Source organism: Pelecanus crispus, chromosome 17, assembly GCF_030463565.1.
Source record: "Pelecanus crispus isolate bPelCri1 chromosome 17, bPelCri1.pri, whole genome shotgun sequence".
Taxonomy (NCBI): Eukaryota; Metazoa; Chordata; class Aves; order Pelecaniformes; family Pelecanidae; genus Pelecanus; species Pelecanus crispus.
This window is the reverse complement of record NC_134659.1, coordinates 1,512,525-1,532,332: the sequence shown is the minus strand read 5'-3', so window position 1 is coordinate 1,532,332 and position 19,808 is coordinate 1,512,525. Positions and strand designations below refer to the sequence as shown.

General features: G+C 50.2%; 3 protein-coding genes across 3 annotated transcripts; 1 reads left to right on the top strand and 2 right to left on the bottom strand.

Annotated features, from left to right (window-relative positions):
- Nucleotides 1–303: 303 nt before the first annotated feature.
- Nucleotides 304–1,140, bottom strand: C17H1orf74 (chromosome 17 C1orf74 homolog). Its single transcript, XM_009477932.2, has one exon. The coding sequence runs from the start codon at nucleotides 1,138–1,140 to the stop codon at nucleotides 304–306; it is 837 nt and encodes a 278-aa protein (XP_009476207.2).
- A 930-nt stretch (nucleotides 1,141–2,070) lies between these two features.
- IRF6 (interferon regulatory factor 6) lies at nucleotides 2,071–5,868 on the bottom strand. The gene is made up of 7 exons (XM_009484532.2): nucleotides 5,695–5,868; nucleotides 4,586–4,790; nucleotides 4,007–4,129; nucleotides 3,755–3,901; nucleotides 3,146–3,538; nucleotides 2,608–2,726; nucleotides 2,071–2,292 (listed from the first exon to the last, which is right to left on the bottom strand). Exons 1-7 carry the CDS (start codon nucleotides 5,866–5,868, stop codon nucleotides 2,071–2,073), a joined length of 1,383 nt encoding a protein of 460 aa, XP_009482807.2.
- An 8,919-nt stretch (nucleotides 5,869–14,787) lies between these two features.
- GUCA1B (guanylate cyclase activator 1B) lies at nucleotides 14,788–19,491 on the top strand. Its single transcript, XM_009477872.2, has 4 exons — nucleotides 14,788–14,991; nucleotides 17,058–17,207; nucleotides 18,611–18,725; nucleotides 19,364–19,491. Exons 1-4 carry the CDS (start codon nucleotides 14,788–14,790, stop codon nucleotides 19,489–19,491), a joined length of 597 nt encoding a protein of 198 aa, XP_009476147.1.
- Nucleotides 19,492–19,808: the final 317 nt, after the last annotated feature.

The following is a 19,808-nucleotide window of genomic DNA, read 5'->3' as shown; positions in this document are numbered from 1 at the left end:
AAATTCACAATACTGTGGTTCAGATTTTTTATTAATCCTCGGCTGTTTGCAGCAAATAAATATACCCTGGCTTATACAGGGCGCACTCCGCAGTCTGAGTGGAGGCTGCAGAGCAGCTGTGAGTGTGTACATCCACACAACGGTCTTCTGGGCAGTACACGTATTTGATCGGCAACTGGCCTACGAGGTTGGGGGCCCAAGATCATCAAAATTCAGCCTTGGTGCTTGTGGGCTTCTTGAGAGCCTCAGTGGGAACCGCGTCTCTCGCCTCAGTCCCTGATGCACGTGAGATGAGTTTGCGTTTTACAAGGCAACCGCTGGAAGACACACCACCTCGCTCAAAATGCGGAGATCTACAAAGTCATTCTGCGTGCTGAAGGCCTCCTTCAGCTCATCACACCAGGCGTCCAGCACCTCCTTCAGCTCCGCGCAGATGCTCTCCGGGATGCTGAAGGAGTAGATCTGGACCCTGAGACCATCCCTTATCCTGGGGCAGGAGGCCTGGACCGTGAACACCCTCAGCGGCGTCAGCGCCAGGCAGTTCTCAGCGCCTTCCTCCGTGGAGAAGGCATATGCTGCCGGGTAGCCCAGCAGCACCCCGACGACGGTGCAGAGGTTCCAGCCCGCGGGGACAACCTCGCTGGAGGACACGGGGCCAGTGGCGGCGGCCTCGGCGGCCCCCAGGTGGGCGAGGAGTGCGGCGAGGTGGTCCTTGATGGCCTCGGCCTCCGCCGGCCCGCAGAGAGCTGGGCACCGCCGCCCCGCCGAGACATCCACGAAGGGCGCGGGGTGGGCACGCAGCACGGCCGCCAGCCTCCGCCGGGCGAGAAGCGGGTGCAGCAGCAGCGGGGCCGAGCCCTCGGCGCCCAGCAAGTGGAGGCGAAGCGGGGCCAGCCCGGCCTCCCTTAGCCGGGCCAGGTACCGGCGCAGCTCGGCGGGGCCGGCCGCGCCGCAGTCGTACAGCAAGGCCGGCTTCAGCCCCGCCGCCACCGCCAGCACCTCCCCGGCGAGCTGCAGGGCACGAACGGCCGGCAACCTCCACCGCCGCCCGGCCCCCAGCTCCTCCCGCGCCGCCGCCACCAGCCGCGGCGCCGACAGGGCCCTGCCCGCCGGGGGCTCCGCCTCGGCCGCCGGGCCCATGGCCGCGCCGAGCGGCGGGGAAGCTACGGCCGGGCCCCCGCCGCTTCCGCCTCGGCCTCGGCGCTAGCGTGGGCGGCGGCCCGGGGCGGAGCGGCTGGGGCCCGCCCGGAGAGGCCGCTCCGCCCCGGCCTAGGCCCGGGCCCGCCCGGGGAGGCCGCTCCGCCCCGGCCTAGGCCCGGGCCCGCCCGGGGAGGCCGCTCCGCCCGGGCCCGGGCGGAGCGGCCTCCCCGGGCGGGCCCGGGCTGGCTCGGAGCGGCCTCATGGAGACGGAGGAGGCCGTTTAGGAGCCGATCGCTGCCATCACCCTCAGCCAGAGGGGAGGGCACAGCACAGAGCCCCCTCCCAGCTTTCAGAGCTGTAGCATCAGCCTGCTCTCAGTGCCAGGTGGCTTCTCGGGGGTGTGCAGAGCCGTTTTATTTTACATATAAAATACGTCTGTGTCTAAAATGCGCGTGTGGACGGTGTATGTGTACGCAGACCTACCAAAAAAAGCACCCTGGAAGAAGCGTCGGCCTCCCAGCTTGCAGCTACCGAACAGTTAAAGCGAGAAATAAAACTAGACAAGGTGATATTCTCTGGGTGGTTTTAATTGAGCACAGATTATTTTCTTCCCCCCCCCCCCCCCCCCATGCTCAAGTATTTACATACAATGGATGAATAGTGGATTAAAAAAAATATTACAGAATTGAAAATCTGATTTATACATATCGGTTGTTTAAGCAAACAGCTGAAAACGGCGAAGGAGCTAGAGGTACTCCTGTAATCCCCTCCGTTTTAAACACTTCCACAACAAAAGTACCATAGACTGCCGAAAGCGACTCAGATGACCAGATTTACAGATTTTATTCAGATTTAGGCAAGGCGCTCGTTAAGATAATACTCTTCCTGTATGTACAACATAAGCAGCCGCGGGGCAAAGCCAAGGGTCTGTCACTGTGCCGGGAGCGGCTGCGCCATGTGCATGGCGGGGGCCTGCATGGGCCAGCCCTCTTGGTGGTTCTGCAGCAGGCGGTACAGCTGCTTCAGGTGAGCCACGATGTTGTCCTTGATGTCGGGCGTAGAGATCTGGAGCCGCACGCTGCCGCTGTCAAAGGAGCGCGTGAAGTCACCGGAAAACATTTCGTAGATCATCCGGGCCACAACTGGAATGACCTGTTTAAGAAGAACTCGGTTGTTTTAGCCTAACGGTCACACAGTACGCGCCTGTTATTTTGCAGGAAACCCCCGCCCAGGACACAGGGGATGGTTTCCACCATAACCTAAAGCGCGCTCACAGACTGATGCCATTCGGCACCCGTGGCATTTGTATTTGCCGTGACAAAACCCACCAGCCCTGTTGGGGTTTCCCGGTGTCAGTAACCACGACAGAGAAGAACAGGTCTCTGCTACCCGCGGGCATGGATCCAGAGCCAACACACCGGGCCCCAGCAAGGCTGGCACGTGTCACTTCAGAGCCTCAGCTCCTACCTGAACCACAATCAGCTTCCTCTCCCTCGGTTTTCCATCAGGCCATTCTTCTCCAAAACAGAAGTAGATCTCATACGGCGGCTGTTTCTCAATTTGTCCTTTCTGATGGGCAATCAGCTCTAGGAAGAAAAGCAGAGTGCTGCGGGGTTGTGCTCTTTTGGTTAGAAACGCTCACCACATCCATCCCACCTCGTTATATCATCCCAGGTCTTACCTACACGCTGTCCTTTGCCAGAGCCACCTCTTACACATACACAATTACAGCTTATTTCCTGAACCCAGAGAGCCTTCTTTAACAGCAAGGCCCGCCAATGTTTTTCAGAGCATTAAATGAGTGCACCTTCACTTTCTTCTGATGTGTGCCTGCTCCATGGTCCACTGAAGTCAGGGAAGCGGTGGCCCCTACCCAGGCTCCATGCAAGAGCCAACTAGTCGGTGCGCCCAGGCTGAGCCCCAGCGCAGACCACCCTTTCCAATAGTGCCACCAAGTGCCCAGACCAGTATTCAAAGCTATCTTCCAGAAGCAGAAGCTACATACCGCTTAGGAATGTTTCCAGACAGAAGAGTTTGACTTTCTTTTGCCTCTCGATCAAATTTGGTGTGGTGGAGGAAGGCGCACAGGGGCCAGACCAGTACACCTTGCACTGGCAGAGCCGGACAGCATAGATGGCATGGCCACTGACCTCCAGGATCAGTCCCCTGTCCATAACATCCAGCAGCCGACTTGTGAAGACCTTCTGCCTTTCATTGGTGATTTGCTCTGTTCCTGGAAACTTTACTTGCTCCAAACTAATAGGCCCGAAGAGCTCTTCCTGGTCTGGCATAGGACCCAGCTCTCCATAGAAAAGTCTGCATCCCTGTGGGTTGCTTACAGTCGTCGTCGGTCCAGTCTCCTTTCCTCGATATTCAAACTTGATTTCTAGGTCTGTCACTGAGAAAGAAACTGTCAGTATGGCTTTTCCTGGACCTTCGCTTGTATTGCATTGGCAGTAGAGACACACCACGCAATCCACGCTACAGTCACAGGGGTGTTAAAACTATACACAGTGCTCCATGCTAACAAGCAAACAGCCACAGGAAAAAAGTAAAAACTTTTTTTTTTTTTTAAAAGCACAATGACAGAAGCACTACAAATGCATGTACATACTTGGCAGAGAGCTGATCCAGAGCTCAGGGCTGCTGAAGAAGTCATGCTGCAACGCAGTTGGGGGCATTTCCATATCTAGAGGTTCATTCTTTGGCCACACAGCTTCAGGGCTGCAGTTTTCTGCACTGGCTGGAGCCATTGGAGAATCTACAAAAAGGAAAACAATTCTTCAATAAACCAAGATTTTATTTCAAGCGTGTGCCAATTTACAAGCAAATACCTTCACTAATATGCCTTCACTATGCCACCAACCATTGATATTAAGAAATGGAAATGTCTCTTGAATAGGGACATGCTGAGATTGATTCAATTCTTCCTCTTCATCCTCATCAAGATCATTATCCTTTTCATCCCACGGAGCTGAGCCAGTGGAACCTGCAAACAAGCACATCCTTGTGGGTAGTCAATCAGTGTGAAGCACTGCAGTGCATTTCTTGAAAAAAAATAATGTAACCTTCATATTGGCTTTGCACAATATTGGAAATTTATTTGTGTATTTTCTGAATATAATTAAGAAAAGGAAAACCTGATCTGTACAACATACTGTTTTTAGTTTAATATATAATTCTAGAAAGCTAAGGAAACAGATAAACTATCACCAACATTGGACTGTTTAGCAGAAAACATGCAACCGTGTACAGCTTTATTAATTTTAGTGCAGGTAACACTACAGTTCGGAGTCCTCTTAGTTTAAGTACAACCAGGCTTACACATGGCAGCTGCTTTCTGCTGCACAGAAAGGCAGCTTGAGAGTTAACGCCGCGGAGGGAAAGGAACTCGTGTTGGACAAACGCCTGCTCAGTAACCAGCCTGTGTCAGCAAGGCCCTCACCTGGATTAATGATTGATCCCTGGGACTGCGGGATATCGCACACTTCATAAATTTTAATAGGATTCATGGGCACCTCCTTGGTGCCATCATACATCAAATTAAATTCCCGGCTTTTGTTAAGAGCACACCGGAGCTGGGCTTTCCACTTTGCAGGGTCTGGCTCATCGACTCCTTCCTGGTACTTTCCCGTCTCCACAGCCCATGCCTGGGGACAAAGTACACTGTGCTCAGTCCAGCTCTCTCAACAGAGCAGGTCTTATCAGAAATCAAACTTCCAAACAAATTCACTGTAAAATCCTTCTTTTGCAGAAGTCTCAACAGCAGCTCTTCTGATAACGACAGAAATTCCTCCTTTAATAGCTTTCCCCATTAAAAGAAGAGGGAGGAAAAAAGATGTAAATCCAAATTTCCAAAAACCATTAGCAATTCTGAACACGCATCTTCTTACAAGTTAAGAAAGTATAAATTGTACAGGATTGTGCACTGAGTTGTTCTGGGTGTCTTAGGTTCAATACCAAAAGTCATTTTTGACAGCGAGCCATACCCTGCGTAGGAGGAATGGACTCAGTTAAAATGGAGCGGAAGAGCAGCCACAGACACGCAGCTGGCCCTCTCCCACCCCAAAATCAGACTATCAGTCCAAGATCCCTCCAAGGCAGAGGAGGTCAGAAATTCCTCAAAGGCGTGTAGGAGTTGTAATGAATCCCTTGGGATAAGAACGTTAAGGACAGCAGTGATGAGTATTGGAAGTTTGTGGTGGACCTCTTAAGATTTATGTAACAGTATTTAATGGTTTGCTGCTAAGAACAAGCCAGCTACCACATCCTAAACCGAGCAGATGAAGCAAATAACAGCAATTTTCCAGAGTCCATGCAATCAGACATTGTCTGGCCTTTGGTGGTCGGAAAGGGTTAAAGAACTCAACACCGTTTCAGGCAGTGCCAAGCTTGGCATCCAGGTGCACAAAGTGGCTTTTCTGAGGTCAAAGAAATAGGACAAAATGTGCCTGGAAACAGCTCCCGGGATGCCTATCCAGCTCCTGGGCCAACAATTCAAGCCTTTGTCTCTGTTTAAGAGCCGTGGTACAGCCGAGCTCTCCCCTCCCTCACCTTGAAGATGGTGTTCTCCTCCTCGTGCTGCGGGCTGTGCCGAGTTGCGTGCTTCCAGGGGATCTGAAACCGCTTCGCTTCCCGGTTTAGCCAGATAAGGCCGGGATACATACCGCTATCTACCTGGGCTACCAGCCACGGCTTCAAGCGGACTCTTCGCGGGTGTAACGCCATTGTCTACAAAAGACAGGGATAATAGTAGACCAGCTGCTAAAGGTTAGTTCAGACTCATATGCTTTTTAAAAAAAAAATTAATTTCATGAAAAAGGATCCTACACTGCGTTACTGCTATCGTTTGTTATGTTACTGCACATTGAAACCACTAATTCAGATTCAGCGAGATAACTCTTCTGCCAGGAGGAGCTACAAACACATCACTAAGCGGGGACCATAACTTACAAGAACAACAACTCACTATTAAATATTCCAGTAAGCAGAGACAGCGCGTTATTTGTGTTAACCGAGCGCACGGAGGGCGAGCCCCAATCAAACCTGAGCTGTAAATGCCGCGCAGGAGATAAAGCCACAAACAAGCCACAGCAAGAACAGGCAGCAGAATTTCAAAAGCCTCCACGTACGCCTTAGCGGAGGGGCCTATCTGATCTAGTTCTTCTTCAGACTTGCACCCGGGAGGAGAAAAAACTAACATGCGCGGAACCAGAGGCTTTTGCCCCAGTTGAGGTAAAGGTGGAAGGATCAGGCTGAAGCGGAGGGGATCGTTTCATCGAGACAGACGTTCCTCTGAAAGTCATTTCATGACTTTTTCTTGAACGCTCTAAATGCAGTACAATCATTGGCAAACATCGCTGACCTATAATAACCAGGATGTTTATCCAGAAGGACATGAACTGCAAGTCTGCCTGCGCTCGTGCTAAAAATCAAGTGACGTTGACTTAATGTTTAGGTTTTTTAAAAAAACCAATACTGCAGTTAACTGATCAAATCTGTTGTTGTTTAAGTAGCCCGGTGTTGCTAATACATTTCCAACCAAGCAACAATATTTTTCTTGTGCTGAACAGATACAAAGCCAAACAAACAAAACTAATGCCTGTCCCTCTGCAGGAGGAGACAGCACTTGGTATCTTTAGATTTTGGGAGGGGACTTTTATGCTACACGTGTGCTAAGAGGGTGTATCTCCCATATTCATTTGTAAATCTTGAAACAGACGTGAGAAGTGACAAATATTCCCATTAAAAAAGCAGTTACGGGGTAAGTAAAACCTTTGCCACAAGCTCTGAATGCTGCTGCAGGAGGCAAAATGTGTCTAGTAGGAGAGAGAGAGGAGATGAAAAAATCCTATCCAAGAACTAGTCTCGGAGCAGGTTTTATTTGTTCAAATACCTGCAGATGCCATTCAGATGCAAGTGTTCACACAAAATTAATCTTAACAGGGCTTATTTTATCTGTTAAGCAAAGAAAATGTTCACATTCAATTGCAAATCATCTTTAAATAATAATTTGAAAATGTGCTTCATCAAGGACCTGGGGACGTTAGCAGACTGTTTCCCAGGAGCTGTAAAGGATCAGAAAGCAATCATCAAAATCATTTTTGTGTTTCTGAAACTCTGCTGTATCAGTTATCCGTGTCAAAAATCCTAACAGAATTAAAATCTCAGTAGCGTGTTTGCAAAGACACGAAGTCCAGGTTAATCCTGGACTTAGAAGTGAGACCAAACCCAGGTATCGATTTCCCTCGCAAAGGAAAAAACAGTGACTTCTCATTGTAACAAAAAAATCCTGACTAAAGCTTGTTTCCACTTTTGCACTTAACTTTGCAAGCAGTCCCCTCTGCTTCTAATCACAGACACCGGGTACACACACATCTGTGAGACCAAGAGTAAATTCAAACCCACACACCAGGGAAAAAATTCATGCCTCTCTCAAACAAAACACATTTGGTCACATGGAGGGTGCGCTGGCGCTGCCGTATTAGGTTCGAATTGTCCCACGGATCACAGACAGCATCTGTCAATACGTGACATTACAATGCTTTATGACCTTTTATCACCAATGACTTGTTGACACAATAACCGAGAGCAAATCAACTTGAATCCCATCGCTCGGCTCAGACAGTGAGTCAGCCTCTTACAACCTTCAACTTTGATCCAGCGGACCCCAGGCTGCCGGAGGCTGCTCCCGCTCCGAGAGCTGAGAGGGTGAGCTTGGGGAACACCTTCACCCTATTACTTGCGTTTCCCAAGGGAGGCTTGGCCCTCGCTCAGGACTCCTCGGTGCACGTACCCAGGAATCCTCTGGTTTGCTTTATCCCCGCTCAAACTGGCTGGTGCGGGGAGGGGGGGTAATTAGCTCATCCCTCTGCTGCTAACGCATCTCTGGTCAGTGATGTAATTATTCCCTGTACCCCAATTATTAAGTCACGCATTTTTCCTTGGAGGGGAGACATTCACCCCAACAACTCAAGCAAACTCGGGAACGAGCAGGCATCCTGCAGCCACTTCCCCGACGGCCGCAGACACATGGCCAAGGTCAGGGACAGCCCCGGTTAACCGCGGTGACTCTTGGAGCTCCGGCGTGGCACCAGCCAGCGTAACAACACACGGCACACCAGGAAGACGTGACCTGAAGCCGGTCCCAGCCTTGCTGCACAGATGCTTTCGCTCTCCGCCTGCACACCCCGACGTGTTCAGTGCTCCTGCTCCACCCCGTTGACAACACCTCGAAAGAAGGAAGGGGTCTTCTCTGCGTTCATCGCTGCAATACCAGACCTCATTACTTGCTCATTACCTTTGATTACATTACCCTGTATTTCATGGATTTGCATTCATTTTTTCAAAGACAAGCGGCTCAACCCTTAACATTAGTGTTCGCACAGAGAAACAGGCTGAATTTCCATCCCAGTGTCTGACAATCAGCTCCCTACACGGGGAACTTATAGCTCCCACACTTCATCACCTCCCTACACGGGGAACCTATAGCTCCCACACTTCATCACCTCCCTGCACGGGGAACCTATAGCTCCCACACTCCATCACCTCCCTACACAGGGAACCTATAGCTCCCACACTTCATCACCTCCCTACACGGGGAACATATAGCTCCCACATTTCGGAGGGCCGTACATCACTTTTCTTGCAGCACCCGTGCTCCCCTGCCCTGCTCAGGGCGAGCAACACCCCCCGAGCACAATTAACCCTTACAGCTCACAGCCCCTGCGCCCCAGTCCGGTGACCTCAGCCCTGCGCCGAGCCCGGGCGCCCGCGAAGCCGCAAGGGGCACGGGTTGTTAGAGGTAATTTGGGTTCTCGGGGTGGTAGCAAAAACTGCTGTCGGGGAACGGGGGGGGGGGGGGGGGGGGGGGGCACCTATTACCCTTGCCCTAACTCTAGGCCTCGGCTTACGCCGACTTGAAAGACATAGCCCGGGGCTAACCCGGCACAACCCGCCGGAGCGGTGGGGATGGGAGCCGTAACCGGGCATTTTCCGCGGGCTTGGCCCCCCCGGCTGCCTTCGGACCGGGCCGGCCCCCCCCGCCGCCCCCCGCCCCGGGCCGTGCTGCCGGCCCCGGGCCGCCAGCCTTGCCCCGCACGCAGCCCCGCATCCCTGCGGTTCCAGCCAAACTCCCCCGCCACGGACCCCGCTCCGCCCGCCGCGGCGAGGAAGCCCCCGCCGCCCCCCCCCCGCGGAACGGGGCTTTGCGAAGGGCCGGGCGGGCCCGTGGGGCGCGGCGGCCGGGCCGGGCTGCTCCCCGCGACCCCCTCCCCGCGTAACTTACCCCTCCGGCGGGCGGGGGCCGGCTCGGCGCCCGCGGGGGCTCTCGGCCGCCCCGCGGGGCCCACGCGTGGGCGCAGCGGCGGGGCGGCGCCGGGCAGCGGGGCGAGGGGAAGCGCGGCCGCGGCGAAGGCTCCCGGCCCGCTCCGCCCTCACCTGCCCAGGTGCGCCGGGCGCAGCCGCGCCGCCGCCCGCTCCGCTCCGCTCCGCCCCGCCCGCGGGGGTGGGCCCGTGGGCCCCGCTCCGCTCCCCTCCGTGGGGACGGGCCCGTGGGCCCTGCTTCGCTCCCCTCCGCGGGGGTGGGCCCGTGGGCCCCGCTCTGCTCCACGGGGATGGGCCCGTGGGCCCCGCTCCGCTCCCGCTCCGTGGGGGTGGGCCCGTGGGCCCCGCTCCGCTCCACGGGGATGGGCCCGTGGGCCCCGCTCCGCTCCCCTCCGTGGGGACGGGCCCGTGGGCCCCGCTCCGCTCCGTGGGGGTGGGCCCGTGGGCCCCGCTCCGCTCCACGGGGATGGGCCCGTGGGCCCCGCTCCGCTCCCGCTCCGTGGGGGTGGGCCCGTGGGCCCCGCTCCGCTCCACGGGGATGGGCCCGTGGGCCCCGCTCCGCTCCCCTCCGTGGGGACGGGCCCGTGGGCCCCGCTCCGCTCCCGCTCCGTGGGGACGGGCCCGTGGGCCCCGCTCTGCTCCGTGGGGACGGGCCCGTGGGCCCCACTCCCCGCCCACGGGCCCCGCTCCTGTCGCCCTGGGGGTCCGCCGTGCCAGCGGAGCATCCGCGCCCCCCTCGTTTTACCACGTCCCCTTCCTTTTTTTTTTTTTTTCTTCCGCAAAATATTTAGGAACGCAAGCCCCCCTTTTCCTCGCAGCTCAAAGCCTACGTGGCCCGACCGATCCGTAGCACGGAACAAACACAAAACTTGAAGTCAGCTGCGATGACCGCAAAGCCGCGGGCACGCAGTTTTTCTCCGGGAAGCGTCAAAATGTTCCTCATCGCCTCCACCCCCTCGCACACTGACCTTTGGCTGCGAGGGGGCTCCGCGGCATCTCCCCTCCGGCCCGGCCGCAGCCTCGCCTTTCATTTCTTTTCCTCGTAGGTGGAGAACCATGACTCAGTGGTGAATCTTGGTTTCAAGAGATCATACAATACTTCACTATTTGGTTTCAATGAAGCAGCAAAAAACAGTGGGAATTCCCCTTTTCCTTCCCATCATGAACACTACGGCGAGTGCTGAATCCTGATTTTGGAAAGGCTGACTTGCACCCAAAGCTCAATCCTACGCCAAGACTTTGGAACTATGCAAAATTCTTAAAATCTTCATACACAGAGAAAATTTAATTCTGCATTTTTCTTGGACAGTTTGCCTGGCAAGGTAAATGTTTCAGGCTTCATTCATCCCTGAAATGTAGCCGCTCAGGGGTAACATTCAGCAGGAGTTTGTCAGCACATAATAAAATCCTCCTGGCAATAAGCAAAAGACAAAAGGTGACACTCAGAGGTTAGCGTTTTCTTTGTGGGATAGCACTGCAATGGTGGGGTTTAGATGTGTTTGGTTAGTTGTACCTGACCATTTTTGATACGCAAAACAAGGGACAGCTGCTCCTGTAATAACACCTTCCACCGTGGTGTTATTCCTGCTGTATAAAAATGTGCAACGGTATGGCCAATTTGGTGAGCCAATTGAGGAGAGATGCAGAGACATCGGGCTGAACTCCCAGCCAAAGCAGGAAGGATCTTTGATCTTTCCTCAGACAGGTCAGCACAAACGCTGCCGTTCACCCTCCCTGCATTCCTCCTGTCCTCGCATCCGTCCTGCCTGGCGATGGGTAAATTTAAGGATGCTTCAGACTCACTTTGCTTTGTGGTCTGATGCTGGGGGAGCTTTGGAAGCAGACAGGGACAGCGGTGCCGCACGCCCACCCGCACGCCCCAGGCTGCCTGCGCCAGAGGGGCTGGGAGCAGCCCGGGGCAGGGCTTTGCTCTTCCCAGGCCCACTGCAAGGACGCTCGAGACCGCCGAACCCACGCGAGGGGTCTTAGGGCAGGTCAGGGCTGGCGCGTTGAAAACAATGGAGCAACGCAGCAAAATGACGAGGCAAGGGCCGCTCCAGCGTGGGCGAAGGATCTAGTCTTGCCTCCGGTTTCACTGAAGCTGGCCCTCTCGCGCCAGGCAGCCGTGCCCGCCTGCACCCTGCCGCCTCGGGTACAGCCTCTGCTGCCTGCACCGAGTGGTAACGCAGATGCCAAACAAATGAGTCTTCCCAGCCCTCTGCAGGGTTTGGTTTGTCTTTTTCTCCTCTTGAGTTTCTACCAGCCTCTGCTGAAGCATGTGGCAGCATGTTGCGTTAGTGGACTGACAGGAAACCAGCTGTCTTTTTCCATGCTCTTGGCTGGGAAACTGCAGCTTTTGAGCTGTATAGGTGATAATCTAGGGATAGCTCATTAGGCAGGACACGTAATCAGATGTTACCTGTTTGCAACTAATCATCCAAAGGATTCACTCTGACATGATATATAAAGCATCGATCCTAACCCTTCAGGCAGCCTAAACAGCACCAACCTCTTCATTATAGTGTTTTCTAGAAATCATTCTTTTTATCTTTAGTTCTCTCTGCTTATATTTACCTCTACCTGCATCTTTTTTTCAAATCAAATGAAGAAATCCCTTGGCTGATAAACTGTCACTTCATGAAGTGACATTCTACTGGCTGACAGACAGCAGCTGTCAGTACAGTCTGCAGAGCACACACTTTGGACAATGAGAGTATATGCAGAGGAATTTTCATACCAGGAGCTATAGGATTTAATTTATTTCAGTGCCAAATTAACATCAGTACTTTTATCAACACATTTGCATGTCATGACATACATGCTGCAATAGCAGCAGCTAGGCTTTGTAACCCAGGTCTCTCGCAGTCCTTTGTTCCTAGCTGGAAAAGATTGTAGTCATCAAAACAAAGGGGAACCATTTTCTCTCCTGGGAACAGATCACTAAGTTCCCATAAGGCAAAACAAAATTATGCAATGAGGCAAGACAATGTCCTGGGCGTGCAGAGTCTTGTTGTGTGCTCTCAGCACTCACATTCCAGCATGCAGCCTCGGTGCAGGAGCGCAGCACAAAATGGTGGAAGGCTTCACCCCAGCGCGTGCACAACTCCCCAGCTGCGCTGCAGGAGCAACCGCGATGAGCCCTCCCCATCCCTGGCCCAGCAGCAGCACCTCTGCTTCTTGAAAGCTGTTTGTGACCCAGAGGGAGAACCCATGCCCTCACCAGATACTAGCCAAGATGACTCAAGAAATACCATTGAGGGGAAAAGCTGTTTCTTTCCATGGTACGCATAACAGAGCATGGGGACGTGGAGAACGCAACGGAACCACAGTGACTGTGGCCGCCAAAGACGTCTTTCTAGTAGGTCTAGCTGAGGGGCAAATGCTGGGGGATGGATCCAGTATAACTTTTTTTGATGAGCCAGACCTCAGGCTGCTCTGCAACAGACAACTTACCATAGAGTTAGGGGCTGAAGTTTGTCTGAAGCATTTACAAAATGAAGGATCGAGTTTATTAATCCTGTTGCATTCTTCTAGGCACAAAGATACGCAAACAGGATTCCTCTACATTATCAGATAAAAATATACCTTTTCATTAAAAGACAGCAGTCTTAACCTTTCTGGCAGCTCCTCTGGTTCTTCCCATCCATCTCCATACTTCTGCTGTACTGCCTGTATCCTCTTCTTGCTTACAGTGCTTAAGTGAAATCATGCATCGCCTGGGCACTCTTACATACAGAAGTACAAAGTTACACTATACTCCTGCAAACCTGTGTGTATATATATATATATAAACACATGCAAACCCCCAATAGGTTACTTACAGGTGTGAGGAGATTCAGAGCAAGCTCTATTCATACAGTGGAGTACAAATTGCTGTGCTGTTCTACAGTATCAAATTTTAGACTGATTCTTAAGTAGTATTTTTCTATGGGAGAAATTCTTGTTTCTAAATAAATGAAAAAAGTGTTCCAAAAAAAAAACCCAAGCAGATTAAATCTTTCTGGGCCTTACTGTTACTATAATAAGGAGTCTCTTGTTTCCTATTACTACTACTCCAATCTTCTTAAAAGAGGAATCCTATCTGGATATTAGGCTGGCTCAGACACATTTATAGCTACAGGTCATTTCTTTCCAGCTGACACAGAGAATGGCTGGATTCAGAACACCTGGTATGATATGGATAAAAGCTGGTGGCCCCAGTAAGAAAAGGAAAGAGCAGGAGGTTGCATGCAGAGAGCAGGGCTTGAGCTCTGGCAGGTGGTGGCTGTGAGCTGTCTGCTCCCAGGCTATGGTGAGCAGCTCCGGAATAGAGAGAGGCTGGAGTAGAGCTGTGTTGTGTCTGTAATAAAAGTGGTAAGTGATGTTCAGTGGTAAGGGTAAGCAGAAGTACTTCAATGGAAAAAGGCACAAAGAGGGGAAGGGGAATAAGGAGAACTCACTGCTTTAAAAAATAGGGAAGTCAAATGTTAAAATGTTTCTGTTATTTTTAACTGAGAGTTTTAGGAGTGAATTGTGAAAATGAGAGAAATATGCACATTAGTATCTATGTGCATCTACTGGTTCTTGCAATCATTTTGTATAGAGTAAAGTCTATAGCAGACATTCAATTAACTGTATGCATTAGCAGGTTTTTTCATGTGAGTGGTGTTAGCTGTATGTGCTGATTTTGTCAGGATTTGCTCTCTGTAATTTTCTTTGGTAATGTTCCATATTGGACTGAAACATTGAGTATCCCCCCCAGGCAGGTAGTATATGCCAATATTGGAAAACTAATGTTAGGGAAGTTCATTTTACAATCCCCCCCCCCCTTTTTTTTTTTCCCTAGAAAAACTGCAGTGCAGTGAGTGGGGTTGTGTGCAAAGGGAACCTTGGCTCCCAAATTCTTTGATGTGAAAGTATCAATGTGCAGAAGGACCCTGAGCCTCTGGAGTCTGCTCCTAAATAGGGCACAGCTTGGAACATCTGAAGGTCTCTGTGACTCATAGGTGGGAATCTCCTAATGATCTTAGTTATTTTTATACGTGCCTGATACCACACATTATACTGCCCTAATGCAGAGAAGCAACTCCACGATCACCAAGCAAGCACACAAAGCTGTGCTGGTGAAAAGCGTAGGAGAGAAAAAGGAAGAAGAAAGTAAAACACAAAAAGAAGATGAAATAGCAAGACACAATATTAAGATCAAATAAAGGCATAAGACAGCAAGAAGAAAAAGAACAAAGAAAAAGCAACTGAAAGTAATTAAAGGACAATACAAGCAAAGGACTTTGGCAGGGTTTTCCTTTTGTTCCTTCTTTTTCTAATCTTGCTTTACGGAGCAAAATGGGACAGCAGTTCACCAACGCCGAAGGGGAGCAAACAGAGATTGATGTTGCCGAATTGCAGGAATGGTATAAGAAATTTGTGGTTGAATGTCCCAGTGGGACCCTCTTCATGCATGAATTCAAGCGGTTCTTCGGGGTCCAGGATAACCGTGAAGCGGCAGAGTATATTGAAAACATGTTCAGAGCTTTTGATAAGAATGGGGTAAGTGGTGAGGAATTTTTTTGTCTAGTAATTTGCACCTCTTCCTTCTGTAATTTGGAGGTGTTTTGGTGCAGTTCCCACCCTTGTTACCATGCTTCATGAGACTAAGGTAAGGGTGATGGACCTGCTAGGGCAGGAGGAACACCTGCTGCACCACTCTGTATGGGCTGGTGTGGATTTATCCTCTCATAAACCTGTACACAAATTAAGGACGGAACGTGCCCTTAAGGGACTAAGGATGGATTAAAAGGTTGAAATTTAGGCAGTTGCATTTTGAGACAGTATTGTTGAAAGATCCTCAAATAGCCAAGGTTGCTACATGGAGAAAAAAAATATTTATCTGTTAGGATAGAGGGGCAATTATAGTAAAGTCCTACTCAGGCTTGCTATACATTGGAGGAAGTGTATATATACACAGTATGAACAGGTGGCATGTAACAAAATATTGATTTTAGCTGCTCAAAAGCTAAGGAATGCTGAGCAATTCAGCCATTCTGGTTTTGATTCCCTTTTCTGTATTTGTCATCAGACACCTGGGAAAAGTGGGCTTTCTGGTTTAGTAGCAGTTCACGCATACCCATGTATTGGTGCAAAAGATAGCATAATACTAGCCTGCAATATTTTAGATAGTTAAAAGAAATGTAATACAGTTGCCTTTCTCATCTTAAAATAGGTAAGCGATGCTTGCCAAATGGTTCAGGTTTTTTTCCCGAAGCTTTTGATCATATTCAAAGTAGGGGGTTGTTTGCTGTGAATCAATATAGGAAAAAGGGAGGCAAGTCTGTTGTCTCAGATATACCAATTTCCCTTGAGCCTCCTTTGAAACCAGTGGCAAAATCACATTGAGGTGGCAAACAAAAGTCAGTCTGTGAGAAAGGATAAAAAAGCTGTGATAAATGTGGGCAGGTCAGACTTGTCTCAGGATTTGAAGTTGGCAAAACCCAAATTCCTGCAAAAAACTGAAGGCCCAGGTCCAAATTCTGTTACGAAAGCTGTGCAGAAAGGGTTGCAGAGCAAATGGTGTGCATAAAAGGCAAGTCCCATTCCTAGTTTATAGCAGTTTTCCTAATGAGACTGAAAATCTGTTTTTAAGGGATGCTGGTACTTGCATATATTAAGACCACTAAATTAGGCCTAGATTCATGTGTTTGCTTAAATATGCCCATGGTATATAATCAGTTGAGCAGGACCTAACAATCTAAAGGATTAGTAGTAATATGGTGAGAAAATAAAAACAATTCCTCAACTGTCTTTTTATGTTGACTGGCCTGAGGTCCAGCAGCAGCGGTTTTTGCTCGCGGTGACTGCAGAGCACTGCAGTGCCCGCAGCAGGGCGTGCGGGGAGGAGATGCGTAGCCCGGATCTTCCGGGGGTTTTGCTGCCTGGGTGGGAGGGCTGGAAGGTGACATGGGCCTGGCTTAGCCCTGGGGATGGTGTTGGTCAGCATGAGGGCCGTCTGCTGCAGGCTGCCGAGGAGCCTGGCATCCCTTGGCTGTCTCTGAAGTTTTTAGGAGGATGAACACCTGATGTAGATCCTTTATTGTGGGTGTTCTTGCTGCCTCCTTCTGGATGGTGACATTTTTATCGTCTGTCTTCCTTAGATGAATCAAGATCAAACAAGGGGGAAGGATGGAAGAAAGGGGGGTAGTGGTTGGGTCTTGGTCTCATCGGTGAAGCAGCTGAGCCTGAGAATGGCAATCCCTTCCCAAAAAGTCAATGCCTCCTGCACTGATCCTCATCCACCTCCCCATCCTCTGTGTAATCTGTGCTGTCCTGGGGTATTTAAATTGCTCATTTCTGGAGTCCTGGCAGGTGTCCTCCCATATTGCACTGTAGGAAAACTGCTTTGCTCTCCACTGTCACTTCTTGGGAACTTACCTGTGGTGCAGAGGGGTATGGCTGTCCTTAGTGATAGTCTTGGACTGGCACAAGTCTTCTATAAAGTGGAAAATAAATAGCTGTCCCATGGAGTATATTCTTGGCAGTTTTTTATCTAGGTTTTGTAAGCAGTCTTCTATCAACTATACCTACTTGAGTGCCATGCAGCTGCTTTTCTGTTTCTACAGGACAATACCATTGATTTTCTGGAATATGTCGCTGCCTTGAATCTTGTTTTACGAGGAAAACTGGAACACAAGCTGAGGTGGACATTCAAAGTATATGACAAGGATGGGAATGGCTGCATAGATAAAACTGAGCTGCTGGAAATTGTTGAGGTAAGTAGGCATTGCCTAATCACTAATTTAAGCAATCGCAGTTCTTTGGCAATGTAATGATGTATATGGGTTTTGTGATAATCAGGTTTCAAGGCAGCTGTGGGCAGTGATGAAGTGAAAATGCCTGACCTTGGTGAAAGGGTCATGTGCTCGGTGGTTTGGTGGAGCCTGATGGGGTGGCTGAGGGATCAGTTAAACCTGCTGCTGGCAGCCTGGCCTGTGCTGCTGAAGCTGTCCAGAAATGCAGCATCTGGGTGCTGCTGTGGAGTTCCTGTATCTCCGCTCTGCCTTTCCTTTCAACCTTTTTACACCAAGATTCATTGCACTGGCTGGTGGAAGAGGGTTTCACCCCTTACACGAGCCAAGTTTCCTGCCTGAGTAGCTGGTGAGAATATGCTGAGAGGCACAAATTAGTACAGAAATCCCTTTTGTAATTATTCCTTTCTGGGCTTCTGTTATGTTCTGCACTTAGTTTTATTTAGTGACTGTGGTGTGAGAGGAGGCATGGGGCTTAGCAGACAGTCAGACACAGGGCACCTGGGTTCTTGAGGTAAATACCTTGGTGGCTGTGCTAGTCACCCCTGCACAGTGGGTGCCGTTCCCCTTGCACAGCACTACTTGGGAGGCTTCATCAATGGTTATCAAACCTTTTAGGATCTTAGGTGAAATGCAGTATCAAGAAAGCATCAGAAATTGAATCTGTGGAAAGCAGGTCCCTTTGGCTGGGGAGTGTGACCAGCTTGTCAGGGAGCATCTGGGGAGCTTGTCTGGGGCAGCTTCAATTATAGTTTTGAGGTCAGGCAGGAATTGGCCAGAGCTGTTAGGCCCTTGCTAATCCCCTCTCTGGGAAGACTTCAGACAAAAACCCTTCAGCTGAAGGAGTAAAGTTAATAATGAACAGGTGGCTGTTGTGGGAGGAATAGATAAAATCTGCCCCTTTCCAGTGACAAAGTAGAGCAGAAAGTATGGGTCAAAATATGTGCTAATACAGGTTTGATCTTGCAGCTTGGGCACAAGTTCCCTGGGAGAGAGGGCTGGGTAAGTCCAGATGTGCCTGGCCTCAGATGTTAGGCGGAAAAAAAATCATACTCAAAAATCAGATGACTTTCCCATCTGTGAAACTCTTGCCTTGTTCTTTGCAAAGGAACCCTGAGGTCTGACCAATATGTGTAAGGAAAATAGGAGGGCAGCAGCTTCAAAGAGCAAATGAAGTAATCCACAGTGTGTGTGAGCGTAAGGTCGGAGGTTTCATTAAAGGTCTGAGGCTGTTGAGTGGCAGATCTTTCTAGAAAGGTTAAAACCACAGCCTTTGTAAAAGACCTTTACGCTGTTGGGAAGATAATGGAGTTTACCACTGCTTTTCATTTTCCAGTCCTTTTCCTAATCTGTGAACTTCTTCTCAGTCTATCTACAAGCTGAAGAAAGTATGTCGGTCAGAGGTGGAGGAGAGGACTCCATTGCTCACGCCGGAGGAGGTTGTGGACAGGATATTTCAGTTAGTGGATGAGAATGGGGATGGTAAGTGATTGATGGCTCAGATTGCATTCATGCGTAACGAAGTTACCTGTGCTGGGCAGGCTAGCTTTAATTATGTCTATCAAGAAATCACTTAGGACTGTTATGTTACTCATGTTAGACACATTGGGTTTGGTTCTGGTCTGTTTGTTAGAATCAAGAGTAACTTGGTGCAGCAGGAGGAAATAATTTTCATTGTTATTTTAATGTAAAACACAGAGGGGTCACTATTCTGTCTGGATTTTGATGCCATGCAAATTGTAGAATCATAGAGCTTTGGGTTGGAAGGGACCAGCCCCCAGTAGCCAGAGTGCAGGTCCCAGTCCCAGCACAAATACCCTGAGTAAAGACAGTGGCTCTGGTCAAATTGGAGCTTGTAGGATCAGACTTGCAATCCTCCTGGAGGAGGTGTGTAAGCTCATGCAACATTTCACACTAGCTGATGGGATGGGGTAGGTGCAAATGGATTGGGTTACAGCTGGTGGTTTGTCCTTCAGCTAGCTGGCTGAAGCTACAGGGGGAAATGCTTTTGTCTTATTAGCATATCTTCTGAAACAGATGGTTTTTACTTCCTGCCTTTCTTTTCTTGTCTTATCTGTCATGTTTTGTCTTCCCATCTTGTGTCCTTGTCTCATACACAGGGCAGTTGTCCCTTGACGAGTTCATTGATGGGGCCAGGAAAGACAAGTGGGTGATGAAGATGTTGCAAATGGATGTAAACCCTGGGGGATGGATCTCTGAGCAGAGGAGAAAGAGTGCTTTGTTTTGAGAAAATTCAGTTTTGATACGGCTGAAAATGTGATGCTGACTACAGCTGTGGCTCTCTTGCTTCAGAGTGGTGGTGGCTTTCCTTTTTAATATAATATCAGTATCCAGATGAAAACTTCAGTGGTTTAAGAAGCCATATCTCAATCTAAAACCCATGTGCTGCATACTGCTGGTACCCAGAGACTATTTTTGGCCCATGAATAAGTCTGTGTACACAATACTGTGTTTGCCAGCTCTGGTCTTTGGTTACACCCCAAGGAACAAACTTTTTGTGGCTTCCTGCAGTGCATCCCTGGGCAGGATTTTAGTCTGACAGAC